General features: G+C 46.9%; 2 protein-coding genes across 5 annotated transcripts in view; one reads left to right on the top strand and one right to left on the bottom strand.

Moving 5' to 3' along the window:
• Positions 1–20765, top strand: part of LRBA (LPS responsive beige-like anchor protein) — a 434838-nt gene that overhangs the window by 229177 nt on the left and 184896 nt on the right. For all 4 annotated transcript variants that reach the window (XM_049815176.1, XM_049815173.1, XM_049815174.1 and 1 more), the window contains 2 exons: positions 6904–7050; positions 9685–9821. In XM_049815176.1, the coding sequence (XP_049671133.1) occupies positions 6904–7050; positions 9685–9821 (284 nt within the window). The remainder of the gene's footprint in view (positions 1–6903; positions 7051–9684; positions 9822–20765) is intronic.
• Positions 13224–17313, bottom strand: MAB21L2 (mab-21 like 2). Its single transcript, XM_049815177.1, has 2 exons — positions 16648–17313; positions 13224–15639 (listed from the first exon to the last, which is right to left on the bottom strand). The coding sequence occupies exon 2, from the start codon at positions 14807–14809 to the stop codon at positions 13730–13732; it is 1080 nt and encodes a 359-aa protein (XP_049671134.1). The 5' UTR covers positions 14810–15639; positions 16648–17313; the 3' UTR covers positions 13224–13729.

The raw sequence follows: 20765 nt of genomic DNA, 5'->3' as shown, positions 1-20765 counted from the left end.
GGGGTGAACTTTGGGGTTTAGTCTAGAATTTCATGTCTTTGCGATCTAATGAAGATACATTGATAAGGTAGAAAAATCTTTCTTGTATTTAAAAATAATTTGTTTATAATTAAAGCTGTGTACCCTTCACCTTGAAGGTACATGTCATGGAATAGAATAATTTAAATTTTGGTCTTTTTTTTTTTCTTTTTTAGTCTGTGAATTACTGTATACATATATGCATACATGCACACACACATACATATTATATGTGGAGGCATAAACTTCATGGTAATTTAAAATTATTAAGACTGTTGTATGAATATAGAAGAACATCAGTGTCATAAAGTTAGTTTCCGTCAGGCATCTTAACCTCTTGCACTCAGCCTTAAAGAGCCATTTCTGGAAGAAAATGTCTACAATATGTCAGCTGATATAATGCCAAATGTGACATCAGTCCTCTAAAATAAATGACCGTACGGAGAATAGTCAATAAAGTGATCTGAAAGCAATGTTTGTAGAGCCCTACATCTTTGACTATAGAAAGAGGAACAAGATGTAGAACTAATTAACCTATTTTTTTGCTTTGAGGCTTGTTGTTCTTAATACTGTGTGGTGTTTCTATGCCGTGGACTTTAAGGGCACAAGGTTTCTTTCTGTTTAATGCTCCATGGATAAACAACAACTGCCCTCCTTTAATATTATGTGTACTTTAAATAGATCTTGTCACTCTTTCATGTATTCTACTCATATTTTCATATTTAATCTTCATATTGTTTATCAAAATAATGAAAAAATCTTTATTTTTACTGCAAGATATTTAGAGTTCCTATCTATATTTGTGTAACTAATTCTTCCATAAGTAAACATACACTAATACAATTATTCATCTTTCACAGTAATGGGATATTTTCACTAATCCATGCTATATTTCAAGGGCTATGGCTCATGCTTAGTTTGTAATTGACAGGAGTACAATTTTTGTCAATACAAAAGAAGAGTGAATAAAAGTAGCCGTATTTCATAGGTAGCTAATAGGTAAAGCTGGTAGCTAACCCTGGTAATTTAAATAGAGCTAATTGTTTTCTGTTCACCTTTCTGTTCAGAATTTGACATCCTTATCAGGCTCCTATTATATCTAATTTCTTGGTGGTGTTTTATTCTGAATTTAATTGCATACTGCATTTGTTATCTGTTGTCATTCTGTTTCTTTATCCAGTGAATATTCTAGTTTACCTTAAGTAATTATTTAATGTGATTTTTGAAAATATATATGTAACTAGTATCGGTGTAACTGAGTGTGCGTACGTATGCGACTGTCTTGTTCCCAGACCTTCCACTGGCAAGTTGTAAGACAGATGACCAAAGTACAAATTCAAGTTCAACTGAAAACTGTATATAATGTATAGGAATACAAAGGTTGTTGGGTGTTTTTATGGTTTTGTTTTGGGGTTGGGTTTTTTTTGGTGTGGTGGTGGGGTTTTTTCATTGTTTTGGTTTGTTTTTTTAAATCTCAGAAGGTACGGTTGTCAGAAAGGTCAACTGGAGTGGTCACTTGATCTATAAACTCTTAATATTAACCAATTTCAGGTTAGAAAATTCCATTATTTTCAGATTTTTGGAGCCAGACTTTCAGACCCTGTTTTCATGATGTAGATATCCTTAGAATTTGCAGAACATTTGCCCTGGTATTTTATGATTTCTTATCAATAATTTATCATTAATTATTCTATTTCAATTAATTTTACATGTCTCTGAAGCCAAAGCATTTTTAAATAATGAATAAAAGGTTCCCTACTGCCTATTTAAGCTTTTGTCAAAACAAAACAGAGCAAAACCAAAACCTGAAATTGGGCATAAGGGATTTTGCCAAAAGGGAGACAGGGGAAAATTATGCATAAATAATGGAAAAGTACTATTGCAGTAACCATGCTTGAAAGCATGGATTTTAGCACACTTTTCCTTAGTAGATACACATTATCAACTGCTCGGTGTCTTTCAAATAAAACCAGATAGATTTTCCACCCCAGAAAGCTCACAGTCTAGGAAAGCTCACAGTTTGCAACTGTGAAAATTACTCAGAAACAATCGGAAGCCTAGATATTGTTCAGTAAAACCTAGGAGAACAACAACAACAACAATCAGCTCTGTTGCAGCCTAGTTATGTGTCTTAGTAGCAAGAACCAATCTTTTCCAGGGATTGATTTGATTTGAAGGAGAACCTCTGGTGCAGAGGTGGCAGAATAAATACCTGAAGACTAATGTTCTCTGTTCAGACAATCAATACCAGCCCCATGACTATACTTCTGGCTACCTTCTAGTTAAAAACAAATTTTTTAATGCTGACAATTTAATTGCCATTCCCTAGTTCACATTAACTTGCTTGGGAAAAAAAGGGTTTAGGTAATTTTTCAAAGGGGGCGGAGGGGGAAGTCCTTCAAAAATGGCTATTTATAAAAGTCGGTCTAGTAGTGTATAGTGGGGGAAGGAAAAAGAGGTGAAGGTAGAAAAAGTTTGGGATGGAAAGAGTTAACTCTTTTCTGTTCTCCCTTTCACCCATTGTTTAGATATGAAACCCAAATACTTATACAGGTGTGAAAGTGCAAAAACTGAGTACTTTAAACCTGGTGGTATTTTTAGATTGATCCCCAAATGCAATATTTTGTGAGAGAATCTTTAGCTACTAGAAAATACCTTGTCAAGCTTTTTAACAAGTGATTTGGGTTTTTTTAATTGACATTTGTTAAAAACTTGGGGAGAGGGTGATTGAAACAGTCTGTAGCATTTCCATCAAGGCAATAGGTGGAGTTCAGAGCTTTGTGACTGCAAAGGACTAGCAGCTGGTCACCTACAGTATTGCAATCTACTGGTCGGTTTTCTTTGCCTCAACTCTGGCGATGAAAAAGAAGTCTTAAAAATAATATTTTAAAAATCTGATGTGAAAGTGGTTGTGTTTTCTATTGTTATCTTTTTAAACAAATAGGAAGACTAGAGGAGGCTTCTGGGAGCCCTTTTTTAAAAAATAGATAGTAAGGGTTTTTTAACACATCTTTTCCCTGAATTGCTTTTCCCCATATATTTACCAGACGTTAAAAAAAAAAAAAAAAAAAAGTAATAATAAGTGTCTTCTGTATCATGCTTTCTGATACTTTATTTTTCAAATGGCTTTTAAAAATTGTATTTCGCATGTAAGGTTAAGTTGTAGACAAACATTTTAAAATTATCTGTCGTTCTATGAATGCCTTAAGCTTGTTCAGCAATGTAAACTAAATTATTATTTTTACACCCAAGTTTTGCAGAGATTTAACTGGAATAAATAAGACTCTCTGCAGATGCAGAGATCTGTTTGCAAAAAGCTACTTGAAGAAACTGGGTCTTACAGAGCAGTTTGGGAAGGATTGCATGGAATTACACTGAAGAATTATAATAATGAAATTGCTGTGCTTAGATAAATACTCTGCCAGCAGGCTGTTATGTCCTGTGCCACGCTTTGAGGTCTTGATCTTGAGAAGGTGTGTGTGAATGTGTACTTAAATCTGCAGGATTGGAGCCAGAAGCTCCAGTCACACCACGAATAGGCAGGCCTGGCAGAGAGCAGTTTGGGTTAGCAGATGACAGAGCAGGGTTTGGGACCTGAAATATGAAATCCAGTGTAATATACCCATGCGCATACATGGGAACTGAATATGTCACACGATGTCATGTTCCATCCTACGTATCTCTAATCAGTAAATATAGAAAGAGAACTAGACCGTGGCCCACTTCTATAAGTGCGTTTATATACAGAAAAATAGGTGAATCCACCTGGAATATATTCAGCTCTATACAGATACTCATGTGAGTGTGTGTGTGTTGGTTGCAGGTGTAGTGCTTTATTCAAGTCAGTAGAGAAGCAGCAGATTCTAGTTCAGTGTGTGATGTCTTATTGCCTTCCAGTAGCTAGTATCTGCAGATGCGTAGGCAGGCTCTGCATCCTCCTCTGCCTGTGTGTACACACGTTTCATGCTTGTCAGGAAATGGGGGTAACTAACATCATATGCAAAGAGATGACAAAAATTTACAAAAAATGGACGAAAATAACTTATGGTCTAAAATCTTTTCTTGAAAAAGGCAGTTACATAAGATGTATGTTTTTGAATGAGTATAATATCATTAGTTGGGGAAAGAAAGAAAATCTGCGTGAGTGACAAAGATGAGGTAGGCGGTGTCTATTTCTGTTATCCAGCCATCTTTGGCATGGAAGTTGCTGTACTGATTTTATTTTTTCTTGATGGTAGATGAGAAGAAAGACTGAAGGACACACTAATATTTTGGACAAGTTGTGCTAACTGTTAAAAGTATTAAGCTTTGATCTTGGCTCTCAATTCAGTCTTAAGAATAGGTAGAAGGCTAGTTTGAGATAGCATTTTCAGTATAACACAAATAGATTGTAGTAGAGGAAGCAAAAATGGCAGGTATGTATAATGCAGATGGGGTTTTTGAAACAACACATACAGTTTGCCTGTATTACCAAAAAAAAAAAAAAAAAAAAAAAATTTATTATCCTTGACTTTATCCCTGGGATGGTTTTGTTCTCTTTTACTTTTTTTGATCTTCAAGAGAATGCTGGTAGGCCACTGAGTAACAGTGCATGTGGTGTATATTAGTATACTGTTGGTAATTTTACTGCTGCTAACTTAAAATCCTCAAGGGGGAGTTAATTACAGGAAAACCTTTCTAAATATCAGCTGCATATTTTCCATGACAAGGTTTTCAACTCACATTGAACAACTCCAGAATCTGAGTTATCATTATTTACATGAGCACATTTTAGAAGAAAGTAAAATTTGTGATTTTACAATGCAGTTAAAGCTTTACAGTAATTTATTTTTTAAAGGCTTAGTTACAAGTGGCAGTTATTGGTTGGGGAGAAAGGATCATGCATAAATTGCATTTTATTTTCTATGGCAAGCTAAATTTCCTTTTCTTTGTGTTTTTTGTTTGGTTGGTTTGGTTTTGTTTTTTTGGGGGCGTATTTTTGTTGTTTGGGTTTTTTAAGCTCAAGGCCTAAACCAAACCCAGGGTATTCGGTGGTTTGGGCTTGCTTGTTTGTTTGTTTGTGTTTCTTTCTTAGTTTTCACATAATTGAAAAGTTTATTATTTGCAATTTCTGTGCATATATTTACTTAAACAATTTAAACTTTATATATTGCCACTGGGGAATGGCCGCCTTCTGTAAATGTTTGCAGATTAACATATTTTTAAAGTAAGCCAGCGGAACTTGAAGTACGGCAGCAGTCAGAGAAAGCAGCGAGTAACGCGTTGAAGTTAGTTGGTCCTGATGTTTGGTGAATGTTTTTCAAAGACGGCTGGGCCACGGGCATTCTCAGTCTATTTTTAAGGAAATAGCATTTTTATTTTCAGCTTAAAAAAATTAAAATATCCCCAAACAACACCTACACTGCTGGGTTTTGGCTTTTACCACAGCAAGTGGTAACTTACGTGTAGAGTGAGCGATCGCCTCTTCCCGCCCCCCCCCCCCCCCCCCCCCCCCTCCCCGCTGCTGCTTTGAGTTTGTAATTTAAATAAAAAAGATTTCGGCCTAGCGGTGCCGAGTCGAGGTGGGGAGCACCCCCCGCGCCCCCGGCCGGCCGTGGGGGGGGGGAAGGCCCTGCTCAGGCGCGGCAGCGGCAACGCTCCCCCCTGCCCCGTTACCGTGTGGAGCGTGAAACGGGCGCTCCCGCTTAAACGAGCTTTTTTTTTTGTTTCCCTTCTCTCCCATTCCGAAAATTCCGACGTGAGCGTAGCCACGTCCCCTGCGAGGACCGGGTCCCGTTTGGCCGCCCCTCTCAGAAGCAGGTGCACGCTTTTCTCTGCCTCCGACCCTCACCGGGTGCCTGATTCCCCCCGGCCCCCCCGCCTTTGTCGCCCAGGCTTGTGAGGCGCGGCGCGCGCTCTTCTGCCTCACGAACCCCACGCGCGTCGTTCCCGGCCGGCTCCGTCGCTGACGCGGGAGCGCCGGGAATCCGGGGCTGCCGCTCCGGCGGGGCCGGGAGGCCGCCCCTTCGCCTTCCCCGCTCCCGGGGAGCGCAGCCCGCCCCCCCCCCAGGGGATTTTTCCCCTCGCCTCCCGCTGTCCTGCGCCGCGGAAGCCCCCGCCTGCCGGCCCGGGGCTGTGCGGGAGCGGAGCCCAGCCGCGGCCCGGCGCGGCGTACCTCACTTGTGCCGCCGTGTGGGCGAGACGCCCCCCCCCCCCCCCCGCCCCCCGGGGCCGGCCCCCTGCCTCCCTCCCCGCCTGCCTCTCCCGCCCCGTTTCCCCAGCTGCTGCGGGTTTGCCGGGCCGAGGCCGGCCGCCGCCGGCCTGTTGCGCTTCCCCCCGCCGCCGTCCCGGCGCGGTAGCGGGGCGAGCGTGGGCCCCGGGCGGCTCCTTCAGCTCCCGGCCCGCCGGGCACCGTCCCGCCACCGCTGGCCCGCCCGGGCGTCCTCCGCGCTGTCTCTCCGGGGCGTTGCTCGGTTTCGGCCCGGCGGTGGTCCCTTGCCTCTGCCCGCTGCCGCCAGAGCAAAACCGACGCTCGAACCCTGGGTTCGAGAGTCAGGTTAACGCGCCAGGCCATCGGGACCTGTCTCCAGCAGGAGAGCTCAACTTCCGAAGGAAGGCTGCGGGGGAAGAGAGGCTGTTGAATCCTTTCCCCCTCGGTCATAAACACTTGAAGTGGAGTTAAAACGCTGCAGTGTGCTCTGGATAATTTTGAGCAGGCTTAATAGGATTAAAACTAGATGTGTCCTAACATCATAGGATTAAGACAGGTACTTCCCACAGCTAGTCCTGAACGGTTTTCTTCCTGAACTTTAATTAAAAAATAAAAATAAAAATAAAAAAATTACACTCCTTTGTCACTGTTGCCTCTGAGACCTGACAGACAGTGCTGTGTCTCTTTCATTTCAGCTCCTGATGAGGATATACTTGTTAAAGGAAAGCAGTCCATCAAGAGTCAAGTTTTAGGAAATCAGAACTCAGAAAGTGAGATTCTCTTGGAAGGCGACGACGATATCATGTCATTCATGGAGGAAAGAGAAGTGGAGAACTTAACGGGTAACTTCAGCTATCTAATTTTCTCCTCAGCTTCTTTAGTAATTAAGTTCTGATCTTCCCTGCTCTGCAGTGAATTGTGTTTTGGGATGCACACCGATAAATTGTTCCTTCCTGGGTCATTAAGATAATTTTCTGTGCACCTCAGATGCCAAGGGTTTACTTGAGGAGAGTTGTGCATTTTCTTTCTCTGGCTTTTATAATCTTCTTGCTTCTGCAGTAGCTGTCTCTATTCCAGGACACCTTCCTCAGAGAAAGTAGCTCTACCTTGAAAAGGGCTGCCTTTGTTTTTGACCTCATTCCACTCCTCAAATCATTAGACCTAGTAGACAATTAGGCAAGTTGTCTCTAACTAAAGGCTTCGGAGAACTTTATTTTTCTCCTGAGTTTATAAAATTGTACGTATTGGGTATTTACTTGGGTTTGAAGGATCTGTACACTCACTGGATTTAACTCCTTTAAAACCCTTGTCAGTCCCCCATTGAAGTCCCTTCTCCACGGACCACAGTCTTACTAGACCTTACTTCTTTTTTTTCTGAAGAAGAAATAGTACTTCAGATCTTTGGACTTAATTATTTTTACTCAGTCACATGTAACCTTTGCTGATGTTTCAACCTGAGTGGAGTGGGTCCGTTTCTGTACAGTTCAAAATGTAAAACCAGAGTAACCTCCTTGGTTCAGGGACTGGGAGTTATAAAGCATCTCCATTGTTATGTGAGGAACGTGGGTTTTACAGGGAAAATGCAAACTTCTCTGCGTTCTTCAGCTTTCTCAGCTGGTATCCCATGTACATTTACTTTAGGGAAAAATGTCATTTCTTGGATGATTCCGGTTCCCTGGGAAGCTAGTAGTATAATCTTACATTGATACATATAATACATAAAATAATTCAGTGAAATTACTGGAAGTGATTATTTATTGGCAGTTTGCTTATCCCTGAACTGCATTCCAATCTAGTTTTTTTTAAAGCAAAGTGAAAAATGCAGCATAATGAAAAAAAGAAAACCAGCGTAGGAAGAGCAAAGTAAAATAAAGTAACGGGAGAATAATGGCATGGCATTTTCTGTATGTGAATCTTTTTTTTCACTTTCTACTATGAGCTTCCTTCTCAACAGCCTTCTCCGTGTTTCCTTCTCTTTATTATTCATTCATTGGTTCGAGTAATACATTCATACTGTAATAGAGGTGAAAGGGGAGTTTAATTATATAATCTTGACAATGGCAATAGGATTAAGAAGTAATCCTCACTAATAAAGTGGTGTGGGTTAGAAATGAAGTGGAAATTGTCAGGGGTCTTCTACAGGACCTGGACTGCCCCAGCTTCTGCAGCTGTCTGCTTGCCCTGTAATTGAATGTCTGCGAGTGATTGAAAAAATGTTATTTCTCCTCTGGATTACATGCTAATGTACAGAGGGCAAAGGGAGACAGCAAAAGAACACATAGCTGCTTATTTCATCCATTTGTGGGGGTGAGCTTTGGGAAATCATGGCAGTTCCGCAGCTATCTCATGCCCATCTGTAAACACAATGTATTTGTACGTTGGGAATAGAGGGCAAAGCTGCTCTGATCTCAGCAGAGCATCTCTTCTTTTGTCCTAGTGGCACACATTGAGATTGATGCGAGATTAAGGACCATCACCCTCCTAACAATCGATGGAAATGACAATTCATCTGAATTTTTTGTCAGTTATTCTCACGTTGATTACCTGAACGTGTGTACCTCATTTATAGATGCTTTATTAAAACAAAATTGTCTATGTCACTTTCCTATCTTCCAACTGTTTTACAAAAGTCAGATAATACTGCAGCCAAGTAACTTCATTTCCTTACCTCTTAATCAGCTGGATGACAAACCTAACCTGTTTTCTTTCTGTATGTGTTAGTTTATATAATAGGTTCTGCAGTGTCAGATCTATGCTGAACCTATTGTTTTCAGTAGTAGTCTGATTTGTCCCTGTGATAAGCCCTGTGGAGATGTGATTATTCCAATAAAAATTCATTCAGTTGGAAACCAACCCTCCGGCTGTTTACTCCCACAGTCCCTGAGCTACACTGACACTGTATGGAATCCTTGAACAATATTTAACGTGGAATCAAAAGCATCTTTAAAACGTTTTCCTTAAGGTTACACAATGTTATAGAGCCTAAACAATAGATTTCTAGCATCCATGAGGGAACACTTTACAGTTAGACAACTTTGAGCCTTGACTGCTATGTTCAGCTTTGTGGAAAGCTATCGAAACTCTCCAGTACCTAAAGAACACATCTGACAGTAAGATTTTAAGTGTTCATGTGTGCACTCTCTATATTGCATATAACAGAAGGTATGTAACTCTCAAAGTTTCTCGAAAAGAAAATGCGTCTGGGTAAAAGCTATATACTGCCATGCTAAAGCCAGCTCTGGCACGTATAATGTATGCATCAGTTTGCAATTGTAGCTGCTTCAATGTTCAGCAGCACAGAGACACTGTAAATCTATTACATATGTTCTTTTCCGGGATAAAAAGAGTTTTGCTTTTTAAGGAAGAGCTACGCTCTTTGCTTTATTTATTTTAATCTTCTAGGCTTGAAAAGCAAATAATTTGCACTCATCCTCTTTTCTGTTTTGACTATTGTTGGTGTTTTCACTCTTTGGCAGGTCCAGTTGCCCTAAGCACACCAGCTCAGCTTGTGGCACCCTCAGTAGTAGTGAAAGGCACTCTTTCCATCACTCTTTCTGAGCTCTACTTTGAGGTGGATGAAGAAGATCCCAGTTTTAAGAAAATCGACCCGAAGGTAAGAGATCATTGACCCTGAGCTCTGAGAGATGATGACAAATTACCCAAGACCTTTAATTCTTCATTCGACTTCCTTTACCCCTATTGGTCTGCAGCGTTCCTGCTTTAATAAGTTTGCGACTGACCATATATGTTATTGAACTTCATGTAGGTGACACCACCTCCTTTCCTTCTCCTTTTTCTACCCCCTCCCACAATTCGACCCTACTTGAATGTTAATTAGCTTGCTGTGAATAAAGCTCCAGGGAGGCATCTTAAATAAAGACATCTTGAATCACAGGCCTGTGTGAATACTGGAAAGTTCAACGAGGCTTTTAGCCCAAATGCGTTGTTTTACTTTCCTAATTTTATATAATGCCAGTGTAACATAGCGCTAAACTTCCTATACTTGTAAGTTTTCAGTGCTTCTGTATTGTATTATTCTATAACAGATTTTACAGGGCCTGTTATTATTTATTGTGCCTAAGCAGAAAACGTAATTGCCCTCTTAAAATAGGTTTCTGAACCTACTTGCTAATTTCCACAAACTTTATTTGCTTCCCAGTTACTTGATTACTAATCCATTGTTTAAAATAAGTAACGTTCAGTAAAATTCCTATTTCAAAGGCAGTATATTGGGCGATTAGCTTAATAAAGTTGCACTTGAATGTTTTCTACAGCATTACAGCAACATTTCAAAAGTATGACATGATTGGTAAATAATCTCACATCCCAATTTAAGCACAGTGGTGGCTCTTGGTTTTTTTAAATATTAAACAAGGTAATAATTTCCTTGTGAAGGGGAAGAAAAGTCACTGGAAGAAGTAGGGGTTTTCTGCTTCTCTGTAGAGAATACCTTGTGTGTTAAGCGCCCGTTCAGTTCTTTGTTCCTATTGAGTAAATTGCTCTTGTCTGTATTTAAAATGGCATCAGTGGGTCTGAAAGCTGGGATTATCAAATCCTATCAAGGAATAAATTTATTTTGAAAAACAATGCTCTCAAATTCTTAGAACTAGAGTTTAATACACGTAATTAACTAGGATTGTGATTTTTATGTGATACCATAAATGAGATTTAACTTTTCTTTTGGTCCTGAAGTATTTTTGCAATATTTTTGAAATTATTTCAAGCATGAGATAGCTCTTAAAATGTTGATATGCTTACTCCTTCCAGAGTGTTGGGGTTTTTTAAACATTTAATGGTAAAAAGGACATAAACATAAAACGTAAAGACAGTTTGGTGTGTTACTATATTGCATTTTCCATCTGAAATGTTCTGCTTTGTATTGCATTAGCATGAGAAAACTCTACCGATCTGCATTACTCTGCATTTTTGGTTTCCATGTTTAGCACATAGGGCGTTTGAGTACGGTTACTAATTCTTACCATTCCTGCTACGTGTTTTATGGGGACATTGACATGGAACATATATTCAGCTTGCTTTCTTTTCTCTTGTTTTCAAGTATTTGGTAGTGGTTGTTTTCTTAACTGTCAGTAGGCATTCTGGTTTGATTATCTGAGAGATTTTATTTGGGTTCCTATAAAAGGAGGAGTTGGTTACATGAAATACAGGCTTCACCTCTTATATTCTACTTGTGATGCTACTTTAGCTGGAGATTTTAAGAGAAAAAAGACTTTTTGTAATGTCTCGGCGGGGGGGGCTAAAAATCAAATCTGAATATTTTTATTTTAAAAAACAAGGTTACAACGTAGCTTGCTTTCAAGCATTAACGCCTCCCTGCCCCACCCTCTGCTGAAGTTACTGTACCTTGATATCGGTGCCTAGAGCTGCTGTAGAAAATGCCCCTCGGGGGAAAAAAAAAAAAAAAAAATCCTAATCCGCTGTAGTTCAGAAGGCCTGTTTAATTAATGAGGCTTCACCGTTTGATAAATTTAAGTCCCTTGTATATTTGTCTGAACTACTGAAAAGAAAACATTGTGACAAGTTCCTGAAGAAAAACCTGCCGTAGAGATAGCATCAGCAGCGATAAGATCAGAGTTTATACTCGTACCCCGGGCTGTTTTCAGAAGGAAAGGGAATAGCCCCGCGGGCTCACCCCATTTTGCCAGGTGAGCCAGGATCAGCGCTGGGGGAAAGCGCTCTGACGACTCTCCGAGAAACTTGTGAAACGCACCCGGGGCTTTTAATGCCCGGGGTTGAAGAGGCTCAGGAGAAAGCAGCCCTGCTTTCTCCGGCGGGGGCCGGGGCCGGGGGTGCCCGCCGGCCGCTGGGGAGGGTCGCCCCTGCGCCGCCGCCGCGGCGGCTTCGCTGGAAGTTCATTTCCCAGGCTGCGGGCGGACTTGTTAATTTCGTCCTTAACTCAAAAGACAAAAGCAACTCACATTTGAATGGCTATTTCTTTCCGGATCCGTCCGCAAAGAAACGGAAGTAGTCCTTTGGGGCAAGAACTTACATTTTTCCCACCGCCCCCACCCCCACCGCCCCGAAAGGACACGAAAACTTGCTCGAAATGCTCCGAGCCGGCTTTGAAATCTTTCGGGCGACTCGAGCAGCTAACGCTAACGGGTTTTAGAGCTCAGAAACGCGTTCCCGCTAACAATCCGGCAAATATTTCTAAGTCGTCCTGAGCAAACTTAAAGCGAAATCGCTACAGCACGAAATACAGGGAATGGGGTAGAGCTTCGCTTTGGGCGGGGGGGGGGGGGGGGGGGGGGGCTCGGCCGGGGAAGGAGGGCGGCGGTGCCGCCCAGGGAGCGACCGCCCGTTCGTGCGGGACCGGCTGCTTTCCCTACGGGTTGCCGCTTATCTGCTCGTCTGGCTACGCTGCGGTGCGGTTTTATGCTGTACTTAAAAACCCGGGGAAAACAAATGTTTGTTTAAAAAAAATATCGACCCGTTGCTCTAAAGTGCATGAATTATTCAGGGTAGATCTATACTGCCTCCGTGTCAAAGTCAAACGCATAGCGCGTTCGCTCTGGGAAGCGAAAGCAAACAGCGATGAATTTTTAAAACAAAATAACAGAATACAAGCGCTCGAGATTCACCGGGAAGAAAGGAAAGCGAGCTATAAGGGAAAAAATAAAGGTGACCACCGTAGGGCAGGAAACGGCATGCTCTAATTCTGTCTAAATTCTGGCGAGCTACTGTGCGACGCTCCGTCTATTCCCAAGACTCGGAGGGGAAGCTCGAAGTCACAGAAATATAGCAGATGTTGTCACACGCTGAACTACAGAATAGATCAGATTTTTTTATTTTTTTTTTCCTTAGGTGCACTGTTTTTCTCGAAACTAGAGGGAAGTTTAGAAAACGTCAGTGAATATGCCAAGCTAAGGCTTCGGCTAGGTGTCGCGTTTCGACTATCTTTCCGTCTCGTGTTTCCGTTTCTTTAAAAAATTTTACTTCGGAGGTTCCGAAAGCATCTACTTGCCTGCGTTTAAGAACCATTCACGAGAAGTCAGCGTAAAGTTAAAGTAATATTTTTATTACTATTTGCAACAAGTCAGTCGTGGGGCACATAGTCTGACCTTGGCACCGAAATACATTTAACATCAGTAAAACTTTTTTAAAGGGAGATTTGTACATATAGTTAAATAATTTTTCACTTGGTGACAACATTCAGGCAAACGAGAGAGAATAAGAAAAGGACTATACATGGATTGGAAAATGTACCTTTTGGGTTTCGTTTTGAAGTTGCAAAAGTCCGATCGCTGCTTTTTGTGACTTTTTAAAAATTCACATTGGAGGGAGGGCAGGAGGAGAGGCTCTTCCCTTCTTCCGTGCCCGGCGGAGAGTTCATGCCGGGAAAACCGTCGGCAAGTTTTTAAAGGCCGAGCTGCAGGTGGGTGGGGGGTGGCGGGGGCGCGTTTCTCTCGCCGCCTCTTCCCGTCGGCGTTCGCGTTAAATAAAAAGTTTTTAGGCGCTGTTGTCGTTCGCGGAGGGCGCGTTTTGCGCGCGGGGGTGCCAGCCCTATAGCTTGTCGAGGCTTTTGGGATTGGTGAGGATTTCCCTGGCTAGCCTCCAGGTCTGTTTGGCAGCGCTTTCCAGGGCCGAGTGGGGTTTGCCCTGAAAGAGGTCTAGGTTGGGCAGGAAGTAGTGGGGGCAGCGCCGGCACTGCAGGCAGGAGATGAGCTGCAGCAGGATGCCGTTGAGCCGGTCGCCCAGGCACGCCTCGTCCCAGTCGGTCTCCCGCGGGTGCTTCTCGCACTCGTACAGCAGCAGCGTCTTCATGTGGTAGTTGTTGAGGGGCTGGCCGGGCAGCTCCAGGTGCCGGTCGCGCAGCGTCTTCAGCACCGAGAGGCACTTGTTCCTGCAGCCGCCCATCAGCAGCCGGTTCTCGGCCTCGCCGAACTGCAGCACCCAGGCGTCGCTCTCGGCCGAGCTCTGCTTGCCCGTCAGCGAGTAGCACTCCTTGGAGAGCAGGTTGAAGCCCTCCGCCTTCACCTCCGCCACCCGGTTGGGGCCGGGCCAGGGGATGTGGGGCATGGGCCACTGCGCCGCGCTGCGGGGCCAGATCCCGGTGCACTTGAAGGCGGGCGTGATCTGCACCACGTACCGCTCCCGGATGCGGAGCTTCACCTCGCTGGTGTCCGCGATCATCTTCACCACGTCCCGGTAGCTGCACTTGTCCACGGCCTGGGCCACCAGCGTCTGGAAGCGGGAGCGGATCTTGCGGGCGGACAGGTAGCCCGAGGCGGTGATGAACTCCACCCAGAGGGACATGCTGCGCTTGCGGCCGTCGCTCAGCTTGAGCACGGCGCAGCCCGGCAGGGAGCCGTCGTCCACGAAGTTGAAGACGCCCATCTGGTTGAGGTAGAGCACCACCTCGAACTCGGTGGGCGAGATCACCTCCAGCCCCTCGTAGCGGGCGTCGATCTCGCTCAGGGAGCTGATGAAGCGCGGCTCCTGCACCTCCACCTCCTTCAGCACGTCCGACACGACCTTGCACACCTCCCGGATGGTCTTGGCGATGGCCGCCTTGCGGGCCTGGCAGCGCTCCGTGTAGTATTTGTTGAGCTGGTAGACCAGCTTGGCCTGCGCGGCGATCATGTTGGGGCACAGGTCCGGGCTGTACACCGGGCTCTCGCAGTACGTTGAGGGATCCAATGCTTTAGCGGTGGCTGCAGCTTTGCGGAGGGCACCAGCCGAATCGCAGACCCCCACCCCCTCCGCGAAGAAGGCGGCAGCGGCGCGCCAGCGAGAGCAATTCAAAAAATCGGGGACGACGACGAAGCACAAAGGAGCGAAGCCCAGCGCTGCCCCGGCGAGGAGGAGGAGGAGGAGGAGGAGGCGGAGTGCGAGCCGCAGGCGAGCGGGACGGTGCGGGCTGGGCGGCGGCGGCGATGCCGGTGCCGGAGCCGGAGCCGGAGCCGGAGCGGCGGGCAGCCCCCGCGGGCTCCCGGAGCGCAAAGTTTTGGGTGGCGGTGGGGGCAGGGAGGTCTGCGCTGCCTCTGCGCTCAGGCGCCCACCGCCCCCCCCCGCGCAGCGACAAAAATGCTTTTTCAATAGTTCATGAAAAAAAAAAAAACCCAAACAAACTTCCCCAGGACTCGCAGAAGGTCCGCGCAGAAAAGCCGGTCGGCGGCGAAGTTTAAAACCGCACACGATACGAGAGGAGGAGAAGAATGCGAGCAATGCCCAGAGCGGAAGAGTGAACTCTGTCTGTCTGTCTGCCTCGCCTCTCTCTCTCTCTTTTTCAGTCCGTGGCACCGCCAGAGATGTGCATGAGTTTGGCTGCCGCTCGCTCAGACTGTCAGGGGTGTTGTTGATTTCCCTTTTCCTGCTGGAGGCGTTGTCTGAACCCGGCTCTGTGGCTTTCTCTATCTTTACGCGCAGACGTGTGCACTTGGTCTGTGATCTCTCATTCCTGTCCTGCAGCTCTATATAGATTGTTTTGAGATAGATAGATATATATAGGTTGGTTTTTGTTGTTTGTTTTTTTTTTTTTTTCTTTGCACAGACTGTGTTTTATCCTGAGCGGGAGGAGGGCGTAGCTGCTGTGCCCAGGATAGCTTCTCCTCCCCCTCCCCACCCCTGGAAGTGCGCGCCGAGGCTCTCACTTTCTGCGCCTCTCCTCCTCCTCCTCCTCCTCCGCCGCCGTGTGCCCGTCTCTCTCCGGCGGTGCCGGCGGGCCCTGTAGTTTATGAATGGGGCCGGGGCCCGGGCGGGGGGCGGAGCCCCGCCTCCTACAATCGCCGCCGAGCTGTCAGCGGCGCGGCCAATCGCGGCGGGCACGGCCGGCGCGGGGGCGCGCAGACGCGCCCGCGCGCTCACTCCCGCCTCCTCCCCGGCGGCGGCGGCGGCGGCGGGGCAGGGGCGCCCCGTCCACTTCGTGCTGGGGCTGACCGGCCTTAAAGACGGGGAGGGGGGGGGGCGGCACGACGGGGGGGACGGATAGACACACGGGGCTGTGAACGTCCTGCGACCCGGCGCGGGGTGGGAAAAAGCTGCAACTTCACCCGTGGCGGCTGGGTGAAGGGAGCTCGCTGCTCCCCTCCGCTCGCTGCGAGGAGAGCTCAGCGGCAGCGCCGGTGTGTGAAGGGAAAGGGGGGGGAGAGGCGTGCCGGTGCTTCACCGCAGGCATAAATCTCCTTTCGCTAATGCCGGGCTGCAGCAGTGAAAGTGAGACCGTCACCGGGGCAGAATCGCACACCTTGTTTTACTGCCCTCAGTCAGTGCCGTAGTCCCGTTAATTTAGATAAATCTCGTGCCATAAAGTTCTGCTCATCCTCCTAAAGCGTAGGATTGAGTTATTCGAAAGGAAACGATATTTTATGCAAGTTTGCATTAATAAGAATATTGAATGATTTGGACATAAAGCTGCGGCTACGTGATGCCAGTTCGGAAAGAGCAGCTCGCTCGCACTGCCGTAGCCCCCCGGGCAGTACCTGCTGCGGAACAGCCAGAAGTGCTTCTCCTGCGGAAACTTAGGCTGGCGGGGCGACGGTTTCCACATCTTCCGTGCTCGGGCCCAGGGCTGCGTGTTTCCGCAGCGGCTTCGCCCTCCCCTGGGCCCCGCAGCGGGCACCGCCGGCCGCGCCGAGCGCGCCGGGGCTGCGGAGCACCGAGCGGGCGGCGTGGCCGAGCCCGGCGCGGGGCCCCGCTGGGCGGAGGCGACTCTCGCAGCCCGGCCGTGGCCGCCGCGGCCGGGGCCCGTTTACACGCGATGCGCTCCTCCTTGCGGAGCCTGGGTTCAACCAGCTGGCAGCGGTCGGGCTCGGTTTCTTGTTTTTTCCTCCTTTCGCTGCAGCTGGCTGATTTTAATAAAGAAAATCTCGCCGTCTGTTTTCCGTGTGCACTTAAATTAGAAACATGTCTTGTGCCGACCGCACCGCTGCGCGCTGGAAGAAGTAAGTACGGACGTGCCCGGCGCCGGTGGGGCTCCGTTCTCCCCGAGGAGAGGATCGCCTCGTTGTTTCCCCCGGTGCCGCCGGGGCAGTCTGCGCCCGGGGGTGGGGTGGGGGCTGTCGCGCCTGCCCGACGCTCGGCGGGCCGCCGTGCCCGGGTGCTCGGCGGGGGCCGGGCGGGCGGCGGTGTCAGGTGTCCCGGCCGGGCCCGGGCCCGGGCGCGGGCCCGGCTCCGGCCCCGTCGGGAGGGGCAGGCGAGCCCAGGGAAGGCTCCGAGGAGAGCGGCTTCAGCACGGTGCGGGAGAGGGGGCAAAGCTGCGACGAGGGGAGAGTCGCTGGCTGGCAAAGGCGCCGGCGCCGCTGCTCTCGCGGTCTCTAGGCGTCCCGGGGATGCGCGGGCTGGAGCGGGGATCTGCGCCCCGGGGCACCGGTAGGTGCCCGCGGACCTGCCCCCTCCCTGGGGCCGGGGCCGGGGCCGGGGCCGGACCCGCGGCCGGACCCGCTCGAGGCGGTCAGAGGCCCCTTCCGTGCCGCCGGGCCGGGCGCCAGCACCGGGCGGGCATCGCTGTGCTCGGCCCCCGCGTCTCTTCGGGGCTCGGCTGGCCGGGCGGAGCTGCGAGGGTCCTGCGCCTCGTCTCCGGACGCCCTCCGGCAAGCGGAAGAGTTAGTCAGAGCTAGGGGCCCCCGGTTCACACGCCCCCACCGGCGCGGACCGGGGCGCGCTCGCAGCCGGTCTGCCTCTCCGCAGCCCGGCTGGCACTTCTCCCCGGTCCGGCCAGGGGTTCCGCACGTCGACCCTCCGAGCAGTGGCGGCCGGGGACGGCTCCGCGGGGTTTCGCTTCCAGCAGAGAGCGGGCAGCCCGGGAGTTTGCCGCGGCCGGGGCGCGGAGGAGATGCCGGAGCCGTCAGGCGGCCCGGGCAAGGGTGGGGGGACGCGGTTTGCTGTTTTCAGGGTAAAAGCAGAAGGAGGGGACGATTCCCCTCCCATCCCACCCCCCCGCCCGGTAAGGTGACTAATGATGAAGCGTTACTAGCGTTCAGATTTAGAACAATTCATTACCAATTTTCCTGTCTGAGGTTGAAGCTCTAGTAAATAATAAATCAGCTAAACAAAAGCCGACTTTAATTTATTGCCCCAGCGCTAATTAGAAACATCATTTGAGCAATAAACTTAAACACTTCCAGCAAATAATGCACGTGAAACCCTTCTCTCCTGTGTCTGGGCGTTTGTGGCCGCGGTGCATTAAGACCAGCTTCGTCTGTGGCGGAATTTGCTCTCGCCGGGATGAATAATTGAAGGGGGAACAGGATCCGAGGAGGCTATAATTGAAGAGCCCTTGTCACCTCTGCTTTTATGTATGTTAGCGTAGAAGTCCATCAGCAGCTCCTTGATGGTGTATAAAACGAAGTGGCAGCCCCTCCAGCAGCAGGAGATACTGTATTCCATTAAAAAGACCGTGTGCGTGTGTGTGCCGCGGAGAGGGAAACTCTCAGGGCTAAAAGCCACTTGAAGTCTTCAGACCGATTGATCTGTATTCTCTCGTTATAATCCGTCTCATCATACTTGAGTTAATGAGGCAGGGGCGGGGGTGATCTGATGGTCCTTGACAAATTCATTAGGGAGGCTGCGGGACATTTTATTTGACTGTTAAACATCGTGTTTGTTTGGTTTAAGCAGTGCCAACATCAGCATGCCGCTGCCTGGAGCAATAGTGTTTTGTTAGCAAGGGCTTCTGTAAAAAGATACTGGAAAGGGGACTCGGTGTGCGGAGAGGGTTTGCTCTTGCCTTGGCTCCTCCTGCCCCCTCCCTCTCGGTACCGCGGGGAGCCCGCTCTGGCGTTAAGTCCAGGCGTGTATACATGGTATGTGCAACGGTATTTTCTTCACGCTAAGGATGGCGAAGGAGCAGCGAAGGGCTGCTATTAAGTGTGCAAAGGCTTTTTTTTCTTCTTCTTCCCCCCCCCCCCCCTTTTTTTTTTTAAGAGAACGCTATGTATTTGTATCAGCCATTAAAAAACAGCAACAGAAGAAAACTGGAAAACAGCTCAGAGTTTTAGCAAGAAGCACGCAAGTTTCTTACTGTGTTTTGATGTAGCATACTTGCATTTGCGTGCCCAACCAGCTTTTCAAAGTGGCATACGTTGCGTATTTCAGAGCTTTTTTTTGTTCTGAACGGTGTATTTTAAAGTTTCCATAACGTGCTGCTGATACAAGGTGTAATTTTTAAGGCAAATCAAAGTTTAATCAAATTGACTTGAGGCCGTTAAAGGATTTCTGACAAATCTGCCCTTCTTCTCTCCCTCTCCCCTCGCAGAAAGGAGGGGGAAAACTGAATGCAGGAACAGGTGCTCCCAAAAGGGATAAGAAGTATTTTTATGAATAGCATATGAAATATGTATGTGTACGTATATGCTTTGTTCATGGCAGCTTTGTAGATGAGACCCAGTTAGCGTTCCGTTATTTTCTAGTAGTTGGTTTCCTCTCTGTCCTTTCATTTAAGGGAAGCAGTTTTGGCGGAAAACAGAATAATTAATCTTCTCGTGGAACCTAACATCGTAATATTTTTTTCCCGGAGATCAGTCTTCAAACATTCTCAGCTTTAAGTGCTTTGTAGGACTCTGCTTCCATTTATAGAAGAACAGTATGGGAAAAGAGCTAGTGCCCTTTGCCTGTCATTTTCATACATTCCTGCACTGCTGATGGAGCTTGAACTGCTGCAGGGAATGTATGGATTTGAAAAGAAATGATTCAGTAATGCATGTTGCGTTCCTCCACAGCAGAACCGGGTTAATAGTTACAGTAAATGCTGCTACAGGTTTGGCAGATAAAATTCTGTTTACATTCAACAGTATACACTGTGTACCTTTTCTCGAAAGTCATGGCTCGGCTTTACTATCCACCGATCTGTTTATGAAGTTAGTTGATAGCGTGCACTGGGGGAGAAAAGATGGTTTCATTTCTACACATGTCATTAATGCATCTCATCAGTTAAGAGTGTTGCGTAGATCTTGTACTTTTTTCCATGAAGACTGAATGGTATGGTCATTAAATAATTTGTACAGGTTTCTAAGTCACCCCTAGCTTTCATTTCTGCAGCGGGAAAGGGGAAGGTTCCAACTACCCTCTTAAGTAACTTATTTTAGTTTTCCTATTCAGTCTCAAAATGTGAATGTGTTCATATTCAGGTGTTTAACCATGAGCAATGAGCAGCTGAAGGTTTTCTCTAATGCTTTGAATCTTGTATTAAACGTAGCGTTTTCTCTTTTCTCATCATGACTGATGGAGACTTGTTTTAGCTGTAAGATTGCTTTGGATACTAAATACTGTTTTCTAAGTTTGCCTTCAGTAACTTGGCAATTGGGGAAAATCAGACACGTGCACTAGAAAAGAACATTTCTAGTGCTTTTGTAGCATTTTCTTGTTGGTAAAACTTCTTGCCTTTTGTTTTGTTTGGGTGCAGTTGGGGTGGGTGCATGCTGTTTTGTCCAGCAGAAGTAACCAAATTCATGTGTGTTGGCTGGTCTTTATTTACAATAATTGATTAATTACATTAATAACGTCGATTTTTTAAAAGTATGAAAGCTTGTAATGTACCAGGATTTTGTCAACTTGACCTCCGGTTGAATGCAGTAACACTGCTTTGCTTGAGAAAAATGTG

Source organism: Accipiter gentilis, chromosome 12, assembly GCF_929443795.1.
Source record: "Accipiter gentilis chromosome 12, bAccGen1.1, whole genome shotgun sequence".
NCBI lineage: Eukaryota > Metazoa > Chordata > Aves > Accipitriformes > Accipitridae > Astur > Astur gentilis.
Note: the sequence above shows the minus strand (reverse complement) of the source record. Positions and strands in the feature narration are given on the sequence as shown.